The sequence below is a fragment of the Poecilia reticulata genome, chromosome 15 (genome assembly GCF_904066995.2).
Source record: "Poecilia reticulata chromosome 15, P_reticulata-male-v2, whole genome shotgun sequence".
Classification (NCBI taxonomy): Eukaryota; Metazoa; Chordata; class Actinopteri; order Cyprinodontiformes; family Poeciliidae; genus Poecilia; species Poecilia reticulata.
The window spans coordinates 293,545-312,745 of NC_088844.1; the positions used below are offsets into that span (position 1 = coordinate 293,545).

The 19,201-nt window shown below is 37.5% G+C and overlaps 1 protein-coding gene across 7 annotated transcripts in view; it reads right to left on the reverse strand.

Annotated features, from left to right (window-relative positions):
- The window catches only part of LOC103476621 (protein kinase C epsilon type-like), a 233,349-nt gene that overhangs the window by 36,300 nt on the left and 177,848 nt on the right, over positions 1 to 19,201 (reverse strand). For all 7 annotated transcript variants that reach the window (XR_014091048.1, XM_081616076.1, XM_081616075.1 and 4 more), the window contains one exon: positions 11,664 to 11,818. Coding sequence is in view for 6 of the 7 variants with exons in the window: in XM_081616076.1 (XP_081472202.1) it covers positions 11,664 to 11,818 (155 nt within the window). In the remaining variant the exon portion in view is untranslated. The remainder of the gene's footprint in view (positions 1 to 11,663; positions 11,819 to 19,201) is intronic.

Here is a 19,201-nt window from a genome sequence, read left to right on the forward strand (position 1 = left end):
GGACAGGGAGAGAGTCTTTGAGTGGGGAATGTGGATGCTTTCTGTCCAGAAAGGTGCATTTACAAAGTTGGTGGCTCGATGAGTGCAGTTGCACCGGTATCGGTACCGCACAGCTCCTTCTTTAAGTTTTGCTCAGAGCTCCAGGATGATCAATATGGATCTAAACACTAATAAAACCATCATCAACAAAAGAGAAATAAGATCTCTGAACAAACGCTCCCTCTGAATCCTTCCATTGGCGACGTTCTCCATCAGAGCCAAAACGCTCCACAATGCGGCACATTTCTGCGCAGCTGCGTACATAAGAGATTGTCTACAGACCTTAATAACCTTAAAAAATAATCAAACCTGTTTGGAGTTAATCTGTTGATCCAATCCTGTTTTTTTTTTTTTTTTGTGAGAATTAAATGATTTGGCGCACAGACCGACGCCAAATCGGTCTGTGCGATTTGGTTTTGTAAATTTTTTCTCAGACAAAAATTGAGAAAAAGTACTATTTACATTCGAGTGAGGTTTTCACATCCTTTTATTTTTTTTAATTTGTGTTTGTGTTACTTTATTTTCTGGGGATAAATGCGGTTCAATTTCATCGTTTACTTTTAAGCAATAAAAAAATAAAATCATGAAAAAAAAATCGGGGTTGATTGTTCTTGGTCAAAAAAAAAAACACTGAATGTAGACAGGTTTCAGTGTATTTAGGTGAGTTTTGACGCTTTGTAGTTTGACATTGTCCACAGAAAAAGTTTGCGTGACTGCCGCACATTTTATACATGCCGACTTGTGCGTAAAATATGGCGCCGCACATTTTTTATGCATACGCACACTTTATGCATGAGGCCCCAGGTCTGCAGGCACCAGCAGGACTGGACATGCTGGTCCAGGCTCACGTACTACAGCAGCTCCAAAAAAAGAAATGGCAAAGTTTTGAGAAAACGCTGGAGTAAAATGTAGCTGGTTGGATCCTGATAGACATTCATGCAACCGTTTCTGTAAACTTTTTTTTTTATTTTTTTTTTAAATATTTCCAGAACTGAACCCTGTAAACAGGACTTTCCCCAAGTCCAACAGAAACATCTTCAGATTCTTATTAAAGCCAAAATTCTGAGCATTTTTTCAGGATTTTATTTGATACATTAAAAAAACTGAGTTTAACAGGCAGAGAGTGGTGGAGCAGAACTGCTATCTACTAAGACCAATTTTTAAAATGTACTTTTTAAGTAAACTTTATTTTGTAAGTACATTTGTGAGGAAATAAATGTAAAACATTAAAGGACCAGAAAAAATAATATATTAAAATATTCACATCTCCCAACAATTAAAGTAAATCAAAAGGAAAATAAAGGCGCAAAGATAAATTAAAAGATAAAAAAAAATTAAAATGAAATATTAATTTACGTCTGATATAAATTATAAATTGTACCATTTTTTTAGTTTGTTACATTTAATTGCACATTAATTCATTTAGTTAAACTATTTATTGTGTGAGTAATTTATTTAATGAGCTATTGATTTATTTCTAAATTAATTTTTAGTTATGGCATATTTGGTCCTTTGTATGTATGTGGTGAAATGGGAACTTGGTGACAAGGTAAATCACTGCAGCTGCAAGGGGAAACTGGAGCAAAGAGAAATTCTCAATGACCATCTTAATGGAAATAAAATTGTTCATGTTTGAAAAACAAATACTTGATGTCTTTTAGGCCCTTGATGTCTCAGCAAATGCAAACCAAGTCCAGAGTAGAGTCACTCTATTCTTTTAAAGTCACATCATCACCTTTTTTGTTATGAAGAAACTCCAACATGTGATTTTTATTCATGGATGAAATTGACAAAATCTATTTCATATTTTAGCCTCAAAACCAGTGAAAAAAACCTTTAGTATCTAACATAATTTTTGTTTTTTCAGACATTGCAGGGTAACCCTCTTTCTTTACCTTCTAGTTCTGAAAAAATTGGATACTATTAAAGACAATTCATGGCTCTTTAATCTGTCACATTTACTGAATTCCATAAATAGGCTGCACAAAAGGTGATAAATTGTTCTCTAGAAATACTGCTCTGAGTGTGACAGGCCTTGATTTGTTTTCGCCAAGTATTGAGTGTTCATTTGGTCCGGCTGATGTTGGTCATAACAAGAGAAGAAGAACATACCTGATAATGTTTTGATTAGATAAACAAAAATTAAGAGTTTATTAAAAGCCAGTGGAGCAGCAAGACCAAGACTTCCAAGTAAATCAAAACATATAAATATATAAAATATACTATTCATTCAGTCTCTCTTGATGCACATTTGAGTGTTTATGCAGGAGAATTTCATCTTGTTATGCTAGCCACTTATCCTTTAACTAGTGTTCAAAGAAAAAAAAAAAAGAAAATGTAAACAGCAGCAACATCTCCAGTCATAGTTTGTTCATGAAGTATCTCATTTCAAGACAGCTGGATTGTAAAACAAAAAAAGCAACTTAACGTTCCTGGCTAGACTTTTTTTCTATTATGATCAAACTCAGGATATCATGCTTCATTTACCAAATATTTGGCTACAGTCAGATTTCCTATATTCCCGAGTCATTATAAATTGACTCAGGAATATTTAATTGTAATAAATGTACCTTTCCAAACATGCTTCATCTTCATTTTGTGTTAGTGGACCGGGGAGTTCAGCCGGTGGAGAAGCTTTCGCACTCACCTCCACGGGTGAAAGTACATTGGTTTTGTTTTTATTTTGTTTTATTTCATATCAAAAGCTTTGTCTTATTTTAGTCAGATAGAGTTGCTGTGCGACCGTGCGGAGATTAGAGCAACTTGTCCCGTGAAGCCAAAACTCATTTTGGGTACCCAAATCATTTTTGACTCAAAAAGAGTGATAATCCTGTCATTAAAAACTCAACAGACACGAAATAGAAGAGCTACTAAAGCCACAAATCTTGAAGAGGGGGCCTAGTTTAATTGACCAACAGCTAGAACTCAACGATTAAATTTATGACATCAGATTGTTGTTATGGTAACAAAACAATCTAACTATGAAGATTATACTTTGAATTTTTACAAAGTAAACTTGCCAGTTCCTTAAATTTAAATGTTAAGCAATTTATAATCTTTTAATTTATATATGCTGAAACCATTAAATCAAATTTAGCAGCATTGATAATGTCTCAGTTCATTTGTGCCTTGGGCCGGTTCTTAATGTGATCAGCATTACATTAAGTTTTTAGATCTACTACTGATGACTTAATTTGGATTTAACAGAAGTGCAAATAATTGATATTTATTTTAATTGTATCTTTTTATTTGTTGTTTTTAAGATTATATAGTTCATCTTTTCCATCTAGTACATCTTTTAATACAAAATCCCGGCGGACCGCCTCAGTGCCCCGGCCATCGGGCTTAGCAAGTTTTCTGGGGGAATCCCTGTATTAAAGTCTGCAGGAAAGGTTTTGAGTCCAACATTTGAGTTTGAGTTAATGGCATTGATTTCCAGAAAATGTGGTGATGAGAAACACATGGAAGTTGTTCATGAAGAAGAGCAGGATGGACCACAGCCTTATCATGCATCAAAAGACACAGTGGGAACAGGCTTTGCTCTGAGACCTTCCTCATTTCCACTCTTGGGGTACAGCCAATCAGCGCCTGCTTTGCAAATGGCAGTCAATGGCACGTTAACTAGCATTTTGTCGAGGTACATTAGCTTCTTTGGCTGTGTTTACTTCAAAACATAGATATGTGTTACAAAAAATCTATTAGTAGTCAAAATTTCATTGAATAATTTGAAGTTATGTTCTACTGAAAAACACAGTAGTAGGCAAATCCCCAAATACTAAGCCGTGAAGCGGCGGGGTTCCACTGAAAAGGGTTATTTTAGTGTAGCATTGGATAATGGAGCTCATGTTTGGCCACTGTTAGTATTTTAGATTTTCAATTAATCCAAAGGCGTTAGAGCAGTGGTTCTTAACCTGGGTTCGATCGAACCCCAGGGGTTCGATGACTCGGTCTCAGGGGTTCGGCGGAACCTCTGCCGCGGAGGTAAAGACACACTTGTGTAAAATAGTGATGACGCGCCCCACTTTGCAATCACTTGCTGCAGAGGATCACGTTACATTGTTTAACCAATCAGTGCTGCGGAAGAGCACTGATTGAAGGAGTTCCACTCTCAGCATGGATTTGAACTTGTGTCTTTAATCACTTCAGCAAAGCTCACAGTTTTTACCAAATTCTGTAGCTTTCGGTGTAGCTACTTATAAATCTGCTCCTTAGTCGCATCTTTTCGGGGTTGCTACTGCCTCTAGTGCCGTGGGGGTGGTAACACAACTAATATAATTACATTACTAAATCAGAATACCGCAAAGTCTTATTTATTATAAATTTTTCATTCTCTTAAGAATGTAGAGCTAATTAAATGATCTAAACAAGACCTTAAAGTGGTTCCAGTTTCTCCCGATGGCCAACCTGTTGAAACTGTGGCAAATTTTAAATCCCTTGGGTCGTTCCTGGCCAGTCAGCTCAACTTTGCTGAAAACACTGACTATATTTTGAAGAACTGTTCTCAGAGACTCTTTTAAGAAGACTTAGTTATCTTGGGGTGACCCAACTAGAGTCTAGTTGGGTCACCCCTATGTTTTGAATTTGGGGGGAAAAAAAAAATGTATATATATATATATATATATATATATATATATATATATATATATATATATATATCACTGCAGAAGGGTTCAGTGAATGCGCATATGAAACTGGTGGGTTCGGTACCTCAAAAACGGTTAAGAACCACTGCATTAGAGTAAAGGTCTGTTTGCTTTAGCACCTTTGTAAAGGGCTTCTGAAAAGCATCAGATGCGAACGCCAGTGTTGTTACCTCTTAGAATGATTTCCATGTGGAAAGATTTGCTGATCAAATAGGAACATTAAATGGTAAATGTATTGATTCATAAGAATATGACTGTTATTGCCACCATTTACTTCCCTGTTCATGGTAGCATCTATCATGAAACCTTGCAGACCTAGTCCACCAGATTATAACTTCTAAGCCTTGATGTTTGAATCAATTAAAAAAAAACATTGATATTTCATAGTGCTCTCAAACCTCACAGCTGGCTGTCGAATGTCTCTGCTTACTGTGAAGCTCACTACAGACTCAAAGCTCAGTGTCAGTCCTCACTGCTGTGACCTCAGATTCACACAGAGGACGATCAGCATCTGCTTACATAACAATTATGATCAGACCAAAAAGTACAGTTCGAAGACAAAACAGGTATTGTGGATTAATGTATTAAAAATCAATTGTAACTGTTTACTCACTTTTTATTCAGATATATCTTTCTTAGTTTGGGGCACTATTTATAAATCCTTTAAGGAGTTAGCACTGGTTTAAGGTGGTGCTTTTATTTTTTAAACATAGTCCTTAAAACTTTCAACATCTTCATGTAAAGTAGGTAAAGGCTTATCAAGCTGTTTTTTTTTATTTTCTTGTAGAGTGAAATTAAAGACATCACTGGCATCCAGCTTGACTAGAAAACCAACCAAAGTTTAATGATAAATAGTTCAGCTGCTGCAGCATTTTCTGTCAACATTAAGAATATTGTCTGGTGATTATATTTTGCAACATTTTGTTAAAATGTTCTTACCTGAGTGTTTAAGATCATTTGTATAGAATGTAATATCAACCATAGCCATTTGGAAACATTTACACACTTTACAGAGGAAAATACTTGAAAGGTGTGTAATCATTCCTTAAGTCAGTGGTTCCCAAACTTTTTCTCCTGGGCCCCCCTAGTGGTTTCCAAGCATTTTCAGGGCCCCCCCTATGGATTACAAATAGCTGTCTGGTTGAACGATGTGCTTTAGCCGGGCGGAAAGGGAGGCGGGTGGGGGAATCGACTTATTTGGGGGCAAAATGAATGTAGGTAGCTGGACATAGACAACAACATCAGTAGCCTACAGGCTACTTGTTAAGCTTAACCCTCCTATTATATTAGCTATTATATTATATTATATATTAAATTTTTTCTATTTGTCTTAATAGGTTAACTCTACATATATATTGAAAATGTATTCATTTTACACATTTGCAGCCCCCCCTGCGTCTATTTGTTACATTGATACTGTTCGGGTCAATTTGACCCAGAACAGTATGTGTGTCTTAAGTTCAATTATAAAGATCCCCCTTTGAAAAAAAAAATTAAATGTAATATAAAATTTTTTACCAAAGATCACTTTCAAGGAAATTATTGTTTTTTTGTGTCTAGGTTTTTTTCAGTGGACATAAAAAATGTAAATCCCATGTTTTATGTCCAAATGAGTAATTGAGTAAGTTGTCGTCATTAATCCTTAATTTCTGAGAAATAAAAAAACACAATTGCACAAATTTTGCTTGAGATAATCAGATAAAAAATGTTTTGGAGCAATTTTTTGGTTTCTGACACTATTGCATGATAAAAACACTCCCTGGGTCAAATTGACCCACGAACATTATTGCTGTACCTCAGAAACGAACATAATAGGAGGGTTAAGGTGCTGTATTGATATTAGCTAGTCATCTTTTAGCTAACATTACCTGCATCCAACAGCATTACTCAACTCAGTCGGTTAGTTTGGGGGAAAACTGTGAAAAGCTATTTGCGTTTTGCTGGTTTGCTGCCACGATTCTAACACACCTGCGTAGATCTGCACAGCAGTGGCAGGTCTCCTTCACTGCCGCACAGGTGTAAACCGAGTGGGAGCGTCGTAGTCATAGACATAATAAAAGAGTAGACCCCGCTTTGGCTGCTCCGGCGCAGGAAATACGTCAGCCATTTTGGAGCGGTATACCCTCCTACTTTGCTCAATCAAAACAGCAGAAGATGCCTCAGCACTGAGGGATATTGTTGTTCTGATCGATGGACTACTGATGTGAGGGCTCCACAGACAACATTTCACAAATAAGAAATGTGTATATATTGTGATTAGAATATTACTTTACTGTATTTATGTCCACCGGTGAGATACCAGCTAATATTAGCTACAGTGCTTGGTATAATACGGGTTCAGCCCCGCTATGAAGGCTAACTGAGATTCCGTAAATCTAAAAAAATGTATTACTCTCTAACATTGACTTAGATTATCTGACACAAGACCCTATATTAGAAATGAAACAATGTAACACATATTATAAAACTTATATTATGTGTTATAACATTCACCAACAAAGTTTACACAGGTGGTAAAGACTATTATTTATATGTAATTCTTTCACTAGTAAGATACATCCTAAATCTTCCGTTTTTGTTTTGAAAGTTTCATAAAGACACAATGTGAGGAAGAAGAGGGAGATATTTATAAAGAGAGAGGGATTCACTGCAGCACGGATGAATCTCACATCGGATTTTGGACTCAATCTGCTGCTGAATCTCTCTGAAGGTAGAACTCGTCGGCTGAAAAACACATATACAGGTCCTTCTCAAAACATTAGCATATTGTGATAAAGTTCATTATTTTCCATAATGTAATGATAAAAATTAAACTGTCTTATATTTTAGATTCATTGCACAACAACTGAAATATTTCAGGTCTTTTATTGTTTTAATACTGATGATTTTGGCATACAGCTCATGAAAACCCAAAATCCCTGTCTGAAAACAATTAGCATATTTCATCCGACCAATAAAAGAAATGTGTTTTAATACCAAAAAAGTCAACCTTCAAATAATTATGCTCAGTTATGCACTCAATACTTGGTCAGGAATCCTTTTGCAGCCTTCAAGGCGACGTGACATGAAGGCAATCAGCCTGTGGCACTGCTGAGGTGTTATGGAGGCCCAGGATGCTTCGATAGCGGCCTTAAGCTCATCCAGAGTTTTGGGTCTTGCATCTCTCAACGTTCTCTTCACAATATCCCACAGATTCTCTATGGGGTTCAGGTCAGGAGGGTTGGCAGGCCAATTGGGCACAGTAATACCATGGTCGGCAATACCAGTGGTTTTGGCACTGTGAGCAGGTGCCAGGATGTGTTGAAAAATTAAATCTTCATCTCCATAAAGCTTTTCAGCAGATGGAAGCATGAAGTGCTCCAAAATCTCCTGATAGCTGCTGCATTGACCTTGCCCTTGATAAAAACACAGTGGACCAACACCAGCAGCTGACATGGGACCCCAGACCATCACTGACTGTGGGTACTTGACACTGGACTTCTGGCATTTTGGCATTTCCTTCTCCCCAGTCTTCCTCCAGACTCTGGCACCTTGATTTCCGAATGACATGCAAAATTTGCTTTCATCCGAAAAAAGTACTTTGGACCACTGAGCAACAGTCCAGTCCAGTGCTGCTTCTCTGTAGCCCAGGTCTGGCGCTTCTGCTGTTGTTTCTGGTTCAAAAGTGTTTTGACCTGGGGAATGCAGCACCTGTAGCCCATTTCCTGCACACGCCTGTGCACGGTGGCTCTGGATGTTTCTACTCCAGACTCAGTCCACTGCTTCCGCAGGTCCCCCAAGGTCTGGAATCGGCCCTTCTCCACAAACTTCTTCAGGGTCCGGTCACCTCTTTTCGTTGTGCAGCGCTTTCTGCCACACTTTTTCCTTCCCACTGACTTCCCACTGAGGTGCCTTGATACAACACTCTGCAAACAGCCTATTCGTTCAGAAATTTCTTTCTGTGTCTTACCCTCTTGCTTCAGGGCGTCAATGATGGCCTTCTGGAGAGCAGTCAGGTCAGCAGTCTTACCCACAATTGCGGTTTTGAGTAATGAACCAGGCTGGGAGTTTTTAAAAGCCCCAGGAATCTTTTGCAGGTGTTTAGAGTTACTTTGTTGATTCAGATGATTAGGTTCTGATAGAGATTTTGCAAAAGCTTGGTCATAAAATTGATATACGTTGTCTGTGGTTCTTTTATGTAGGTTCTAGGAAAATACCTATCAGTTCATCAAATCATCAGTATTAAAACAATAAAAGACCTGAAATATTTCAGTTGGTGTGCAATGAATCTAAAATATATGACAGTTTAATTTTTATCATTACATTATGGAAAATAATGAACTTTATCACAATATGCAAATTTTTTTAGAAGGACCTGTATATATATATATATGTATGCATATACATACATACATACATACATACATACATACATACATACATACATACATACATACATACATACATACATACATACATACATACATACATACATACATACATACATACATACATACATACATACATACATACATGTCTTAAAGATAAATTATTCAGTATTAATCATTATTTATTTGTGCCATTATTAATCATTATTTATTTGTGTTTGTATAGTTATATGAATATGTATTGATATTACTAAATAATTTATTAAATAAATTATGAACGGCTGTGTGCTTTTTAATATGCTCACCATACATCAATATCAGAATATTCCATTCCTATTCTATTGTTATAGCCACTAAGCATATTTAAATATGCTGAACTATGTATTAAAAACATACTTAAAAAATACAATTGTTTATAAATCTAGCTTTGATAGATGTTTGAATATGGTTTCCAGTAACAAAAAAGGATGTTATAATTGATTAAATGTGCTGATACGTCATTGTGCCTGCTAAACCAGTGTTTCTCAACTCTGGTCGTCACCGCCCCCCTGCTCTGCATGTTTTAGATGTGCCTCTATTCCAGAACAGCTGATTCACATGATTGCATGACCATAAAGTACTGCAGAAGCCCGTTAATCACCCCAAGATACAATTCAGGTGTGTGGCAGAAGGGAACTATCTAAAACATGCAGGACAGGGGGGCGGTGAGGACCAGGGTTGAGAAACACTGTGCTAAACACATAAGCTGAGTGGAGTGGTGTACCGCTCCAAGATGGCCGCCCTAAATCTCGTCAGCAACAATAGGCGAGAACGGTCCATGAGGCGTCTATCCTTATATTATGTCTATGGTCGAAGCGCTCATGTTCCGTTTGAAGGCGGCTCGGAAAAACAGGTTACCACATGTTAACAACGGATTAAACTGTTTTAACTGCTGATAAAAGTGACAGAGGACACAGATATGGGAAGTGTGGAAGCCCCTACTGTATCAAATTGACATAGGAATAACAGAAAGTTGGTAATTCTAAGGTAAAAACCCAGCGTATACAGTGTTCATGTTTTTTTTGTTTTTTTTCATCCAGATGGCTCCCCCCCCCCCCTGCAATGGCACGGCGCCCCCCCTATGGGGTGTGCCCCACAGTTTGGGAACCTCTGCCTTAAAGTGATTATTGGCTTCCAAATTGTAGGGAGGACATTTTAAGATATTTGGGTTAGGGTTAATTTATAGCAGGATATGACATTTTTGTTGAAAAACTGAATTTGAAAAAAAGTCTTAAGTTAAGCCATCTATCAAATACAAAAAGCCTCTTTAAAAAAAAAGAGTGTAAGGAAAACACAAGGTCACATACACAAAAACTCCAAACACCAAATTAAATGTGTGAGGAGGAAAAAACACACTAAAGGTAAAGTCCCTTTTCTTCCTGCAGATATTTTTGGAAATGAAACTGATCATCCGTCTGCCACAATGGTGTTATGCTTGCTTTGATATTATGGCTGAGGGGTCTGCACAAACAGATGACGAGTGAAACAAAAGCACAGCGAGGAAATCTTGATCCAAAAAGGTCATAAATTAAAAATTTCATAACTGGAGAAAATATTTAGAAACATGTCACTGTGACTGAACTCCAGAGCACACCATGAAAAGCCGACAACAGACATGATAAAATAACATCAGACAACTTCCTGCTGGAGTCATGGTGACATCTCCAGCCTGACCATTGTTAGTTCAGCCATCAAGATCCGCCACTTTCATGTTTTCACAGAAAAATATGTAGCTTTAGCTCCTCGAATGACGTCAAACAAGCAAAGCGTCAGATTAGGTCGCATTTTCTGTGCTTAAAATTTTACATTTGAAAGGTCTTAAATTTCTATTATATTTACTATTGAAGCTGAGACTGTGATGAAATCAGCATAATTAGCTCCTAATTTCTGGTGATGTCTCAAACCACTGTGACTTTCTAAACTTCTTGACCGTGATGGAGGATTTGTCTGTTAGGAGTCTCGTATCTTTATTCATGCTGTGTTCCAAATTTATCCAGAAAAATTATTTAGGGGAAGCTAAGTTCACTAAACAAAGTTAGCAAAAGTGTTAAGCTAAAAACTCTGTTACTAGCACATTAGCGGATCAACGGAAATGTGCCCACCACTGCAGTTTTGTTTAGTTGGTGTTTATGAAATAAATTCTTGACAGAATAATCATTTATTTAGAACATCTGATGTTAGCAAAAGTGAAAGGAATCACTGAGGCATAATTCCAAGCAGCTTCTAAGTTAGAGGCATAAAAAATGCCTCTAACTTGGATGGAACAATTTATTCCATCATAAATAAGAAGATTTCTTATTTATGATGGAAAATACAAACATATAAAACATATGTGTAAGCTGCAATACTCAAGTTTGCCAAATGGCACAATTTACTTCACATCTCCAGAAAAATTATTTAAAGAGGAATCCTTCCATAACGCAGATCACAGTTGGTGGCACTAAATCAAATAAGCATCAAACGTCACAGAATATCAAATGATAGCAGAGGGGAGAGAGAAAAAAGATATAGCCAACCAGAGGCCAAACTTCTCAACAAGCTGCGGTCACAGTGTGTCGAAAGCCGTGGCTCCTACCTGTAAACGACCCCGTGCCGGTGCAGGAACATCAGTGCGGACGTGACCTCAGCGGCGTAGAATCGGGAGCGCGCCTCGTCAAACTTCCTAGACCGCTGTATTTGGAACATCAGATCGCCTCCGTTAACGTACTCCATCACGAAGAACAGACGGTCCTAGTCCCAGAAAGTGGGAGACGCATGAGAGACGCTCTGAATTTATAATGTAGCTACAGTTGTTTATAGTGAAGCAGAATGACAGGAACAATTAGCTTTATTCCATTATTGTTTACTGAAGACATATTTGTAGGGGCTATAGTTGGCCTCCAGTTATTGTTCAGATTTTCTTCCATACTGATTTCTTCTTGGAAAGTTTTAGTGACATGACTGCAGTTCAACCTGGAAAGACTCATACAGACAGAGAGTGTGGTATTAGAAAGTTTAATTGAGAAATGTAAATCTTCAGCGTTGGTAACTGCTGTCAGAGAGAATGAGCCACTGCGTATGAAGATTAGAGACATGTTCCAGTTTGAATTTATGCCTAGGCTTCATTTTATTAAATTCTTGTTGTTTCATGTCTTTAGTACTGACCAGAATAAATAAAGATATCTGATGAACAACTCTATCAACAATTCCAGGTTCAGTTAAGATCTACAAAAACATCCTAATGGCAGCTGATGAAAGAACCATTCTCAGCCTTGTTAGTGTGACTTTGAGCTTTGACATTTCCTCCCATTACTCCCTACTGGACATGCTATTTATTAGCATGAATGGCACAAACTTCAGCTGGTTTAAACTCATCTCTGGCTATACATTGAGATCAGACACCACCGATGTTCCTCAAGGTTTTGTATTCAGCCGGATCGGATTTAGAAGGATGTGGGCTGGATCTGTTCTGGTTCCAAATATGTTTCATACTCATGCAAATGACAGTTCACTGATAGGTGGACCAACACATCAGTAGGTGAGAATTAATGCATTTTTGGCCTAAAAGCTCTTGTAGATGTCTACATGTTGATCCCAAAAAGATGTACTCTTAACTTTACAATGTTCAGATTTTACTTATTTATTTACTTGTATTTATATTTTTAAAAAATCTAACATTATCAAAACACTTCACTTAACATATGTTAAATTTTATGTAGAGTACAATTTTTGCAAAACATAGATTTGTAAAAACAAAACAAAACAAACAAACAAAAAAACGCCTTTAAACTTCAGGCCCTACGATACTTTCCCTGTGTGCCGTTTATAAAGGCCATCTCAAATCACCAGTCCCCTTTCCTGTTGACAATATTTAACACTTTTCATCTGGTCTCATTCTCCCCCTTTGTGTGCATTAGAGAACATTTTGGTCCACCTCAATCTTTCTCCAAAGAAACTGAAAACACTTCTGAGTGTCAATCTGTATAGCAACTTTTGCTACCAGAACATCTACTAGTTACTCCTGTCCATTCAAACTTCATTGCAAGATGTTGAAGTAAATTTGGGATGTAAACAATCTGTATGAACAAAACTTCCTGCCCTCCTATATTTACCTCAAACCGCTCATAATGATATCTATCTGCAATACCAAATCTTGAAATGAATACCAAGTTCAAGAACTCTGTTTAAGTATTTATGGTGACTTTATTTTGTATTTTAACTTTTCATTTTACTCTTTCATTTTGTGCTTGCTGTGTAAAGTGACCCTGGCTATTTTGGAAGGTGCTTATAAATATATTATAACTATTAGGAAGTTATTATGTTTTTTTCTGAATCAGTAGTAGAGGTTTGACACTTAATGTGATCTTTTTTTTCAAAGCACCTTCATTAAAGCCTTTTTGAATCATATACCTTCATAAAACACCGACTGCAGCACACCACGCCCTCTGTGGCTCGTTATTCCCTTGGTAGAGCGAAAACATCCCCTTCCTGAAGCCTACCTCCCTTTCTTCATATAGGAAATAAAAGAGAGAGTGTGTGTGTTGCAGACATAGCTGTGATATAAACAGCAGCACATATAAGAAAAGAGAGATCTGTCAAGAGTCATAGCAGGAGTAACCAGGGTTTGCACTTTAAGTTAGAGAAACATAAACCGAGTGTTTGTTTGTTGTTTCCTCCAAAACCTTTAGAAAAACACAGGAAGTGTGTGAACTAGGCTTTTATTTAAAAGATGATACATCTATGATTAGATGGCACATCTAAAAGAGAAAATGTTGTCTTTACCTGAGGGTCAGGTTAGAAAAACAATTTCCGGCCCAAGTCTCATGGAGCAAGAGTCTAATACTAGTTTTTGCAGGCGACCAAACACAACTATTTCTATCTGGCACACACTCTTTGACCACTTGGTAAAGTCAAACTGTGCAACTCTAGATCAGCATACAACAAATTTAATGTCACACTAAAAATGTTCCTGTTGCAGGAAAGGTCAGGCAGAGATAACAGCCTGGCAGGAAGTAATTTTTTGTGATATAAAAATAAAAAAATAAATATGTTGCTCTCAGCAGCACAAGGTATTTCAACATTCAGGAACAATTATTTTTACCAAATCACCAATAGCTCAGTTTTTTGTAATTAAAACCTTTAAAATAACGTACCTGAATAAGGCCTGGATGACATGGCTAGAAACACTATGCACTTTCCTTCACTTTATCTTTTTCTGAACAAACTAATGTTAAATCTTTGGTTTTGCTTCATCTTTCACTGCAGCAGCCAAAAACAAAAGCATGTTTTCAAATTTTGAGAAGTACTTGTAGGACTGAGGGATGTAATACAACAGTGGTAACGATTCATTATTTTGATGCGTCACTCTCGGCTTTAAATGATATTATTGATTACTTCCTAAAAACAGCCACAAACAACAGCTGTTCGTAGAGTGAAAACCTTTTCTTGTATATATCAGAAATAATTTTCAAGTTTTGCTAATAACATTTGCACTAGTGGTATAATGATACTACTGAGATAAATTCATTTTAAAAATTACATTTATGGCAATTGGTGATTCCAATTTCTAGGCAAAAGTAGCTGCATTTCATTACAAATGAGAACAAAACTGTGTTTACAATAGTGGTGTTTCCATCAAATAAAAAACAAATACAATCACATGTGAATAAGTTTGTTTTAAGTGATTAAAAATCATATCACGTCATTATCCTCCAAACATTTCCTGTCTTCTTCTTCATTGGTGTTAGTAACATCCCAGTAGTTGATCATGTGACTCGTGATGAGAATAAAGTGTTGCTATTGCAGTTTTGTGAAATATTCTCATTTCAACATGACTGAAAAACAACCTGATTCCAGCACAAAAACGTTTTAATCTAAAAACAGTTGTTGTTATTTTTTAAACAAATTTGGAGCGTTTCCATTAAGCAAATTTAATTTCGTAATTCCCATTTGAGCAGTTTTAAGGTACCGTATTTTCCGCACTATAAGGCGCACCTACAAACCTTAAATTTCCTCAAAAGCTGACAGTGCGCCTTATAATCAATCCGGTGTGCCTTATATATGGACCAATATTGAGCCACAACAGGTCTAGCAACTACGTTAAGCAGCCACTGGGATAGTTGTCAGAACGCTGGTTTGTAATTTATTAATAAAGTTTGACTGACCTATCTACCTACCGACCATCTAGAATCATGTCGTCTGCAGGTCATTTAGCACCACGTTCTCCACGAACATGCTGTGCGCAAACGGAGAAGAGTGACCATCATCCGGCCATGCCCCGGCCCAGTCGCAGAAGGCTCTCCTCACCGACTGGAGTCGGACTGTTTTGTTGACATTCTGTTTAGTGCAGCTCCATCTAGTAGATGCATAACGTAACTCCAGCCTCTACTCTAGTGTCTATTCTATGCGCCTTATAATGCAGTGCGCCTTATATATGAAAAAAGTTTTAAAATAGGCCATTCACTGAAGGTGCGCCTTATAGTGCGGAAAATACGGTAAATGGAAATGCAGGTTTAAGTAATTTAAAGGCTTAAAATGAAGAGTTGGTCTATCTTGCCTGAACACCTAATGACCAGATAGCCAAACGGATAAAACATTTACTAAAGTATTACTACAAATCAGATTTACAGCCTAATTTTCACGTCGTTATCTGGAACTAGCTTTGCATAAGCAGCCACAGTTCCCTCCGTTTATTGACACAGAATGACCCAAAGTGACTGACTATACAAAAACAAAAGGATTTAATCGGCCGATTGACACACTACATGAAGTTGAAATAGGCATTATTGTAGGAACAAGACAAAGAGCTGAAGCTGTCACTTTAAGGCGGTGGGAGTCAGGATTGAGTGTTACATAACTGAGCAATGCTCCGCCTCTTTTCTCCCTCCACTTTAAACAGGATGCTCAAATAGTTTGTTTAAATGTCCTGACTGGTCCCACCCAATCAAACATGAATAAACATTTCCTGACTGTAATTACAAATGTACAGATACTAGCTTCCCCTCTGCTGACACACACACACACAAATGTGCACATTCCCTGTTCTATAGGCCCACAGCCAGATGATCCACAGACAATAACGTCTTGATGGTTATCTTGGTATTGTGTGTACGTGTCTGTGGTGTTTGTGTGCGCCATGCCCTCAGGATGCCACCCTGCTGAAACATATGTCACTATGTCTGAACTTGCAGCCTTATATAACCAATAACGCACGCTGTTTACTGTCTCATGCACACATACGCACGCCCACAAGCACACGCACGCACACACACAGAAATGTTAAAGAAAGGCTGGTGCTGTCATATCTTTCGGCAGAGAAATACTTTGACGATGCCGTCAACCCACATGGTACATCTAGAGGTATTAACTTTAGTAACTGAACAGTTTGAGAGGGACGACACCTTTTATTCCAAATTAGATAAATTAATTTGTATACTGGAAAAAAGCTCCTGGAAGAGTTTCCAGATTATCATGACATGCTGCTGCACTGCGAGTTTGCATGTTGTCAACCAATTGATGCTGATGATAAAATACATTTGATTTTGTTTCAAGAAATATAACAGATGAGGATTCATAGAACAAAACTCAGAATAAATATAGCTAACGGTACAAGATTTACTATATTTTATATAACAAACATATTTCTTCTTATTGGAAATAGCATTAACATAATTTTCTTACATGAATTATTAAATAAACCACACTGCTTCAATCCATTCCATTCAGAGAGATATATTTTGAAAATCAAGAAATAAATTAGCCTTCTGTTGTAAGTAGCAGTGGCAGTTAAAGCTGGTGTTATAAATGGTTAGTGGCTGAAGTTGCAGGGTGTCTTAAAACTTCTTAAAAGTGATTTGTTGACTAAGTGCTTTTACCTTAGTCAGATTCTGTTATGCTGACTTCTTTTTTGGACCCAGCTTATCATTTTGAAACATTTTTGTCATTCTTATAAATAAATTAAGAGTTTTCTTTTAAATTCTAGTAAGACTCCATGTCTGCTGGTTGCCATGACGTTAAGGGGTTTGGAAATTTTGGTAGTCTGTTGGAAGACTTCGTCACACGACACACATTTAAAAGCCTATAAAATACACAAAGAAGTCCAGTTAGCAATACTAGACATGCTAATGCTAATGAAAGTTATTAAAACTGTTTAAAAACAGTTACGCTGCTTTTGTTTATAAATAATTACTGTCTATTCCTGCCTTGTTGAATTACAAATCATTTTAATGCCGAATAAAGTGACTTTTGATATATTTTACTTTAATCAACATTATCTCTAAAGAAACCTCCCACTGAACCACTAGCTCAGATTTAGCAGCTGGTGCTGGTAGAAATCTGATACAAGAATGAAGAGTCATTCAGAAACTTATGTCATTATCAAAATACAAATACAGTGGAGGGTGTTGGCAATAGTTGCAAGAGTACAGATGATTTAGATATTGTATATTTTCACATCAGCTTATACAACATCAAGGCTAATAACGTTCCTTTAAAAATCTTTCAGATCAGAAAATATCGATATAAGTGATATTTAAATTGACGTTTGTCCTCGTTGTCTGTTCCTGTTTTGCACCTTTATGTAATCAGTAGAGGTTCAACATTATCAGTTGTAAAATTTTGTAAAAATGTCATTAGAAGAAGCTCACTAAACAGAACTGGAGAACAGAAGAGATTTTGTCAGAAAGTAGGTAGAGTGAAGATGATTTTAAATTAGAAAATGAGACTTCCGGGGAGCGTCAAGCATGTAGGAAGTACCTGCCGGAGCTCCGCAGGAATGTGACCGTTTAAACCTTTATTAGCATGATTTATTGAAGTTTTTTTTTTTTTTACAATTCCAGTTCTTTATGTAATCTACATGACATTTATGCTCAACCTGTTTTGGTAACTTTATTAAACCATGACAAACCGGGGTAAATCCGACACCTCGAAGGTAGGCCGTAGCAAACCACGCCTGTCGCCTGAGCCTGAGGTTGCTCCAGTACTCGATGCTAATGAGCATCTGCTAAAGCGTATGGAGGAGATGCTGGAGGGTGTGCGCTCAAATCTTGTGAGTAAATTCGACAAAATTGTGTCCGGGGCTGTGAGAAGGGAGATTACGACTGCTCTTGCTCCGCTGGAAGCTAAAGTTACCTCACACGAACAAGCTATTGCGGACCTTGAGCACTCGGCTACTGACCGCGATGGCAAGCTAACAACCCTTGGAGCTACAGTTGCTTCGCTAAAGGATGTGGTGGAGTCCATATCGAAGAAATCTGAGGACTTAGAAGGGCGGTCGAGACTGAATAATGTACGGGTAGTCGGTGTGCCTGAAGGATCTGAGGGAAGCCGCCCGACGGATTTTGTGGCTACTTTACTTCAGGATTTACTCAGTTTATCCTACAAACCCGCGCTGGATAGGGCCCACCGGACTCTCCGTGCTAAACCTACGGCCGGGGAACCCCCACGTCCCTTCGTCGCCAGAGTGAATGTGTTTCAACAACGTAACAAAATCCTGCATAAGGCTAGTGAAGCATCTCCTCTGATTTATAATGGGAGGAGAATTTCTGTTTTCCCGGATTTCACTGCTGCTGTGGCCAAAAAACGGACTGCCTTTACTAAAGTTAAGAAGGAGCCGCACTGCTATTCAGGTGTCAAATTTGGTCTTTTCTACCCGGCAATTTTGCGGATTACTCTTCCAAATGGACAAGTCCAGAGGTTTGAAGACCCGTCGCTCGCCATGGATTTTGTTGAGAAAAAGCTAAAAAATGCGGTGATCCCTGACTCTGTTTGAATGTTTGCACTATGGCAGACATTTCCAGGACAAATTCTTGCGTTTATGCATGGGGATTGCTATGACTTTATTGACACTTTTGTAGTATTTTGTGATGGTTTAAATTTTTTTTTTTGACCCCAAGGACTATTAATGTAACTTGCACTAATGCTGCAGATTTGATAGTTGAGGTTGGCTTTCTTGCACTTTAAGTATTATCTTTGCACACTGGTTTGCATCCCCCACCCCCTTTTTTTGTTTGTTTGTTTGTATGTTGAAATATAATATTGTGCACCTAGACTTTGTTTTTGTTGCATTCTATTTGGAGGGTTGTCTTTCTTTACGAACTCTCCAAGGACCTTTTGTAGGTCGGACTATGGGCATTT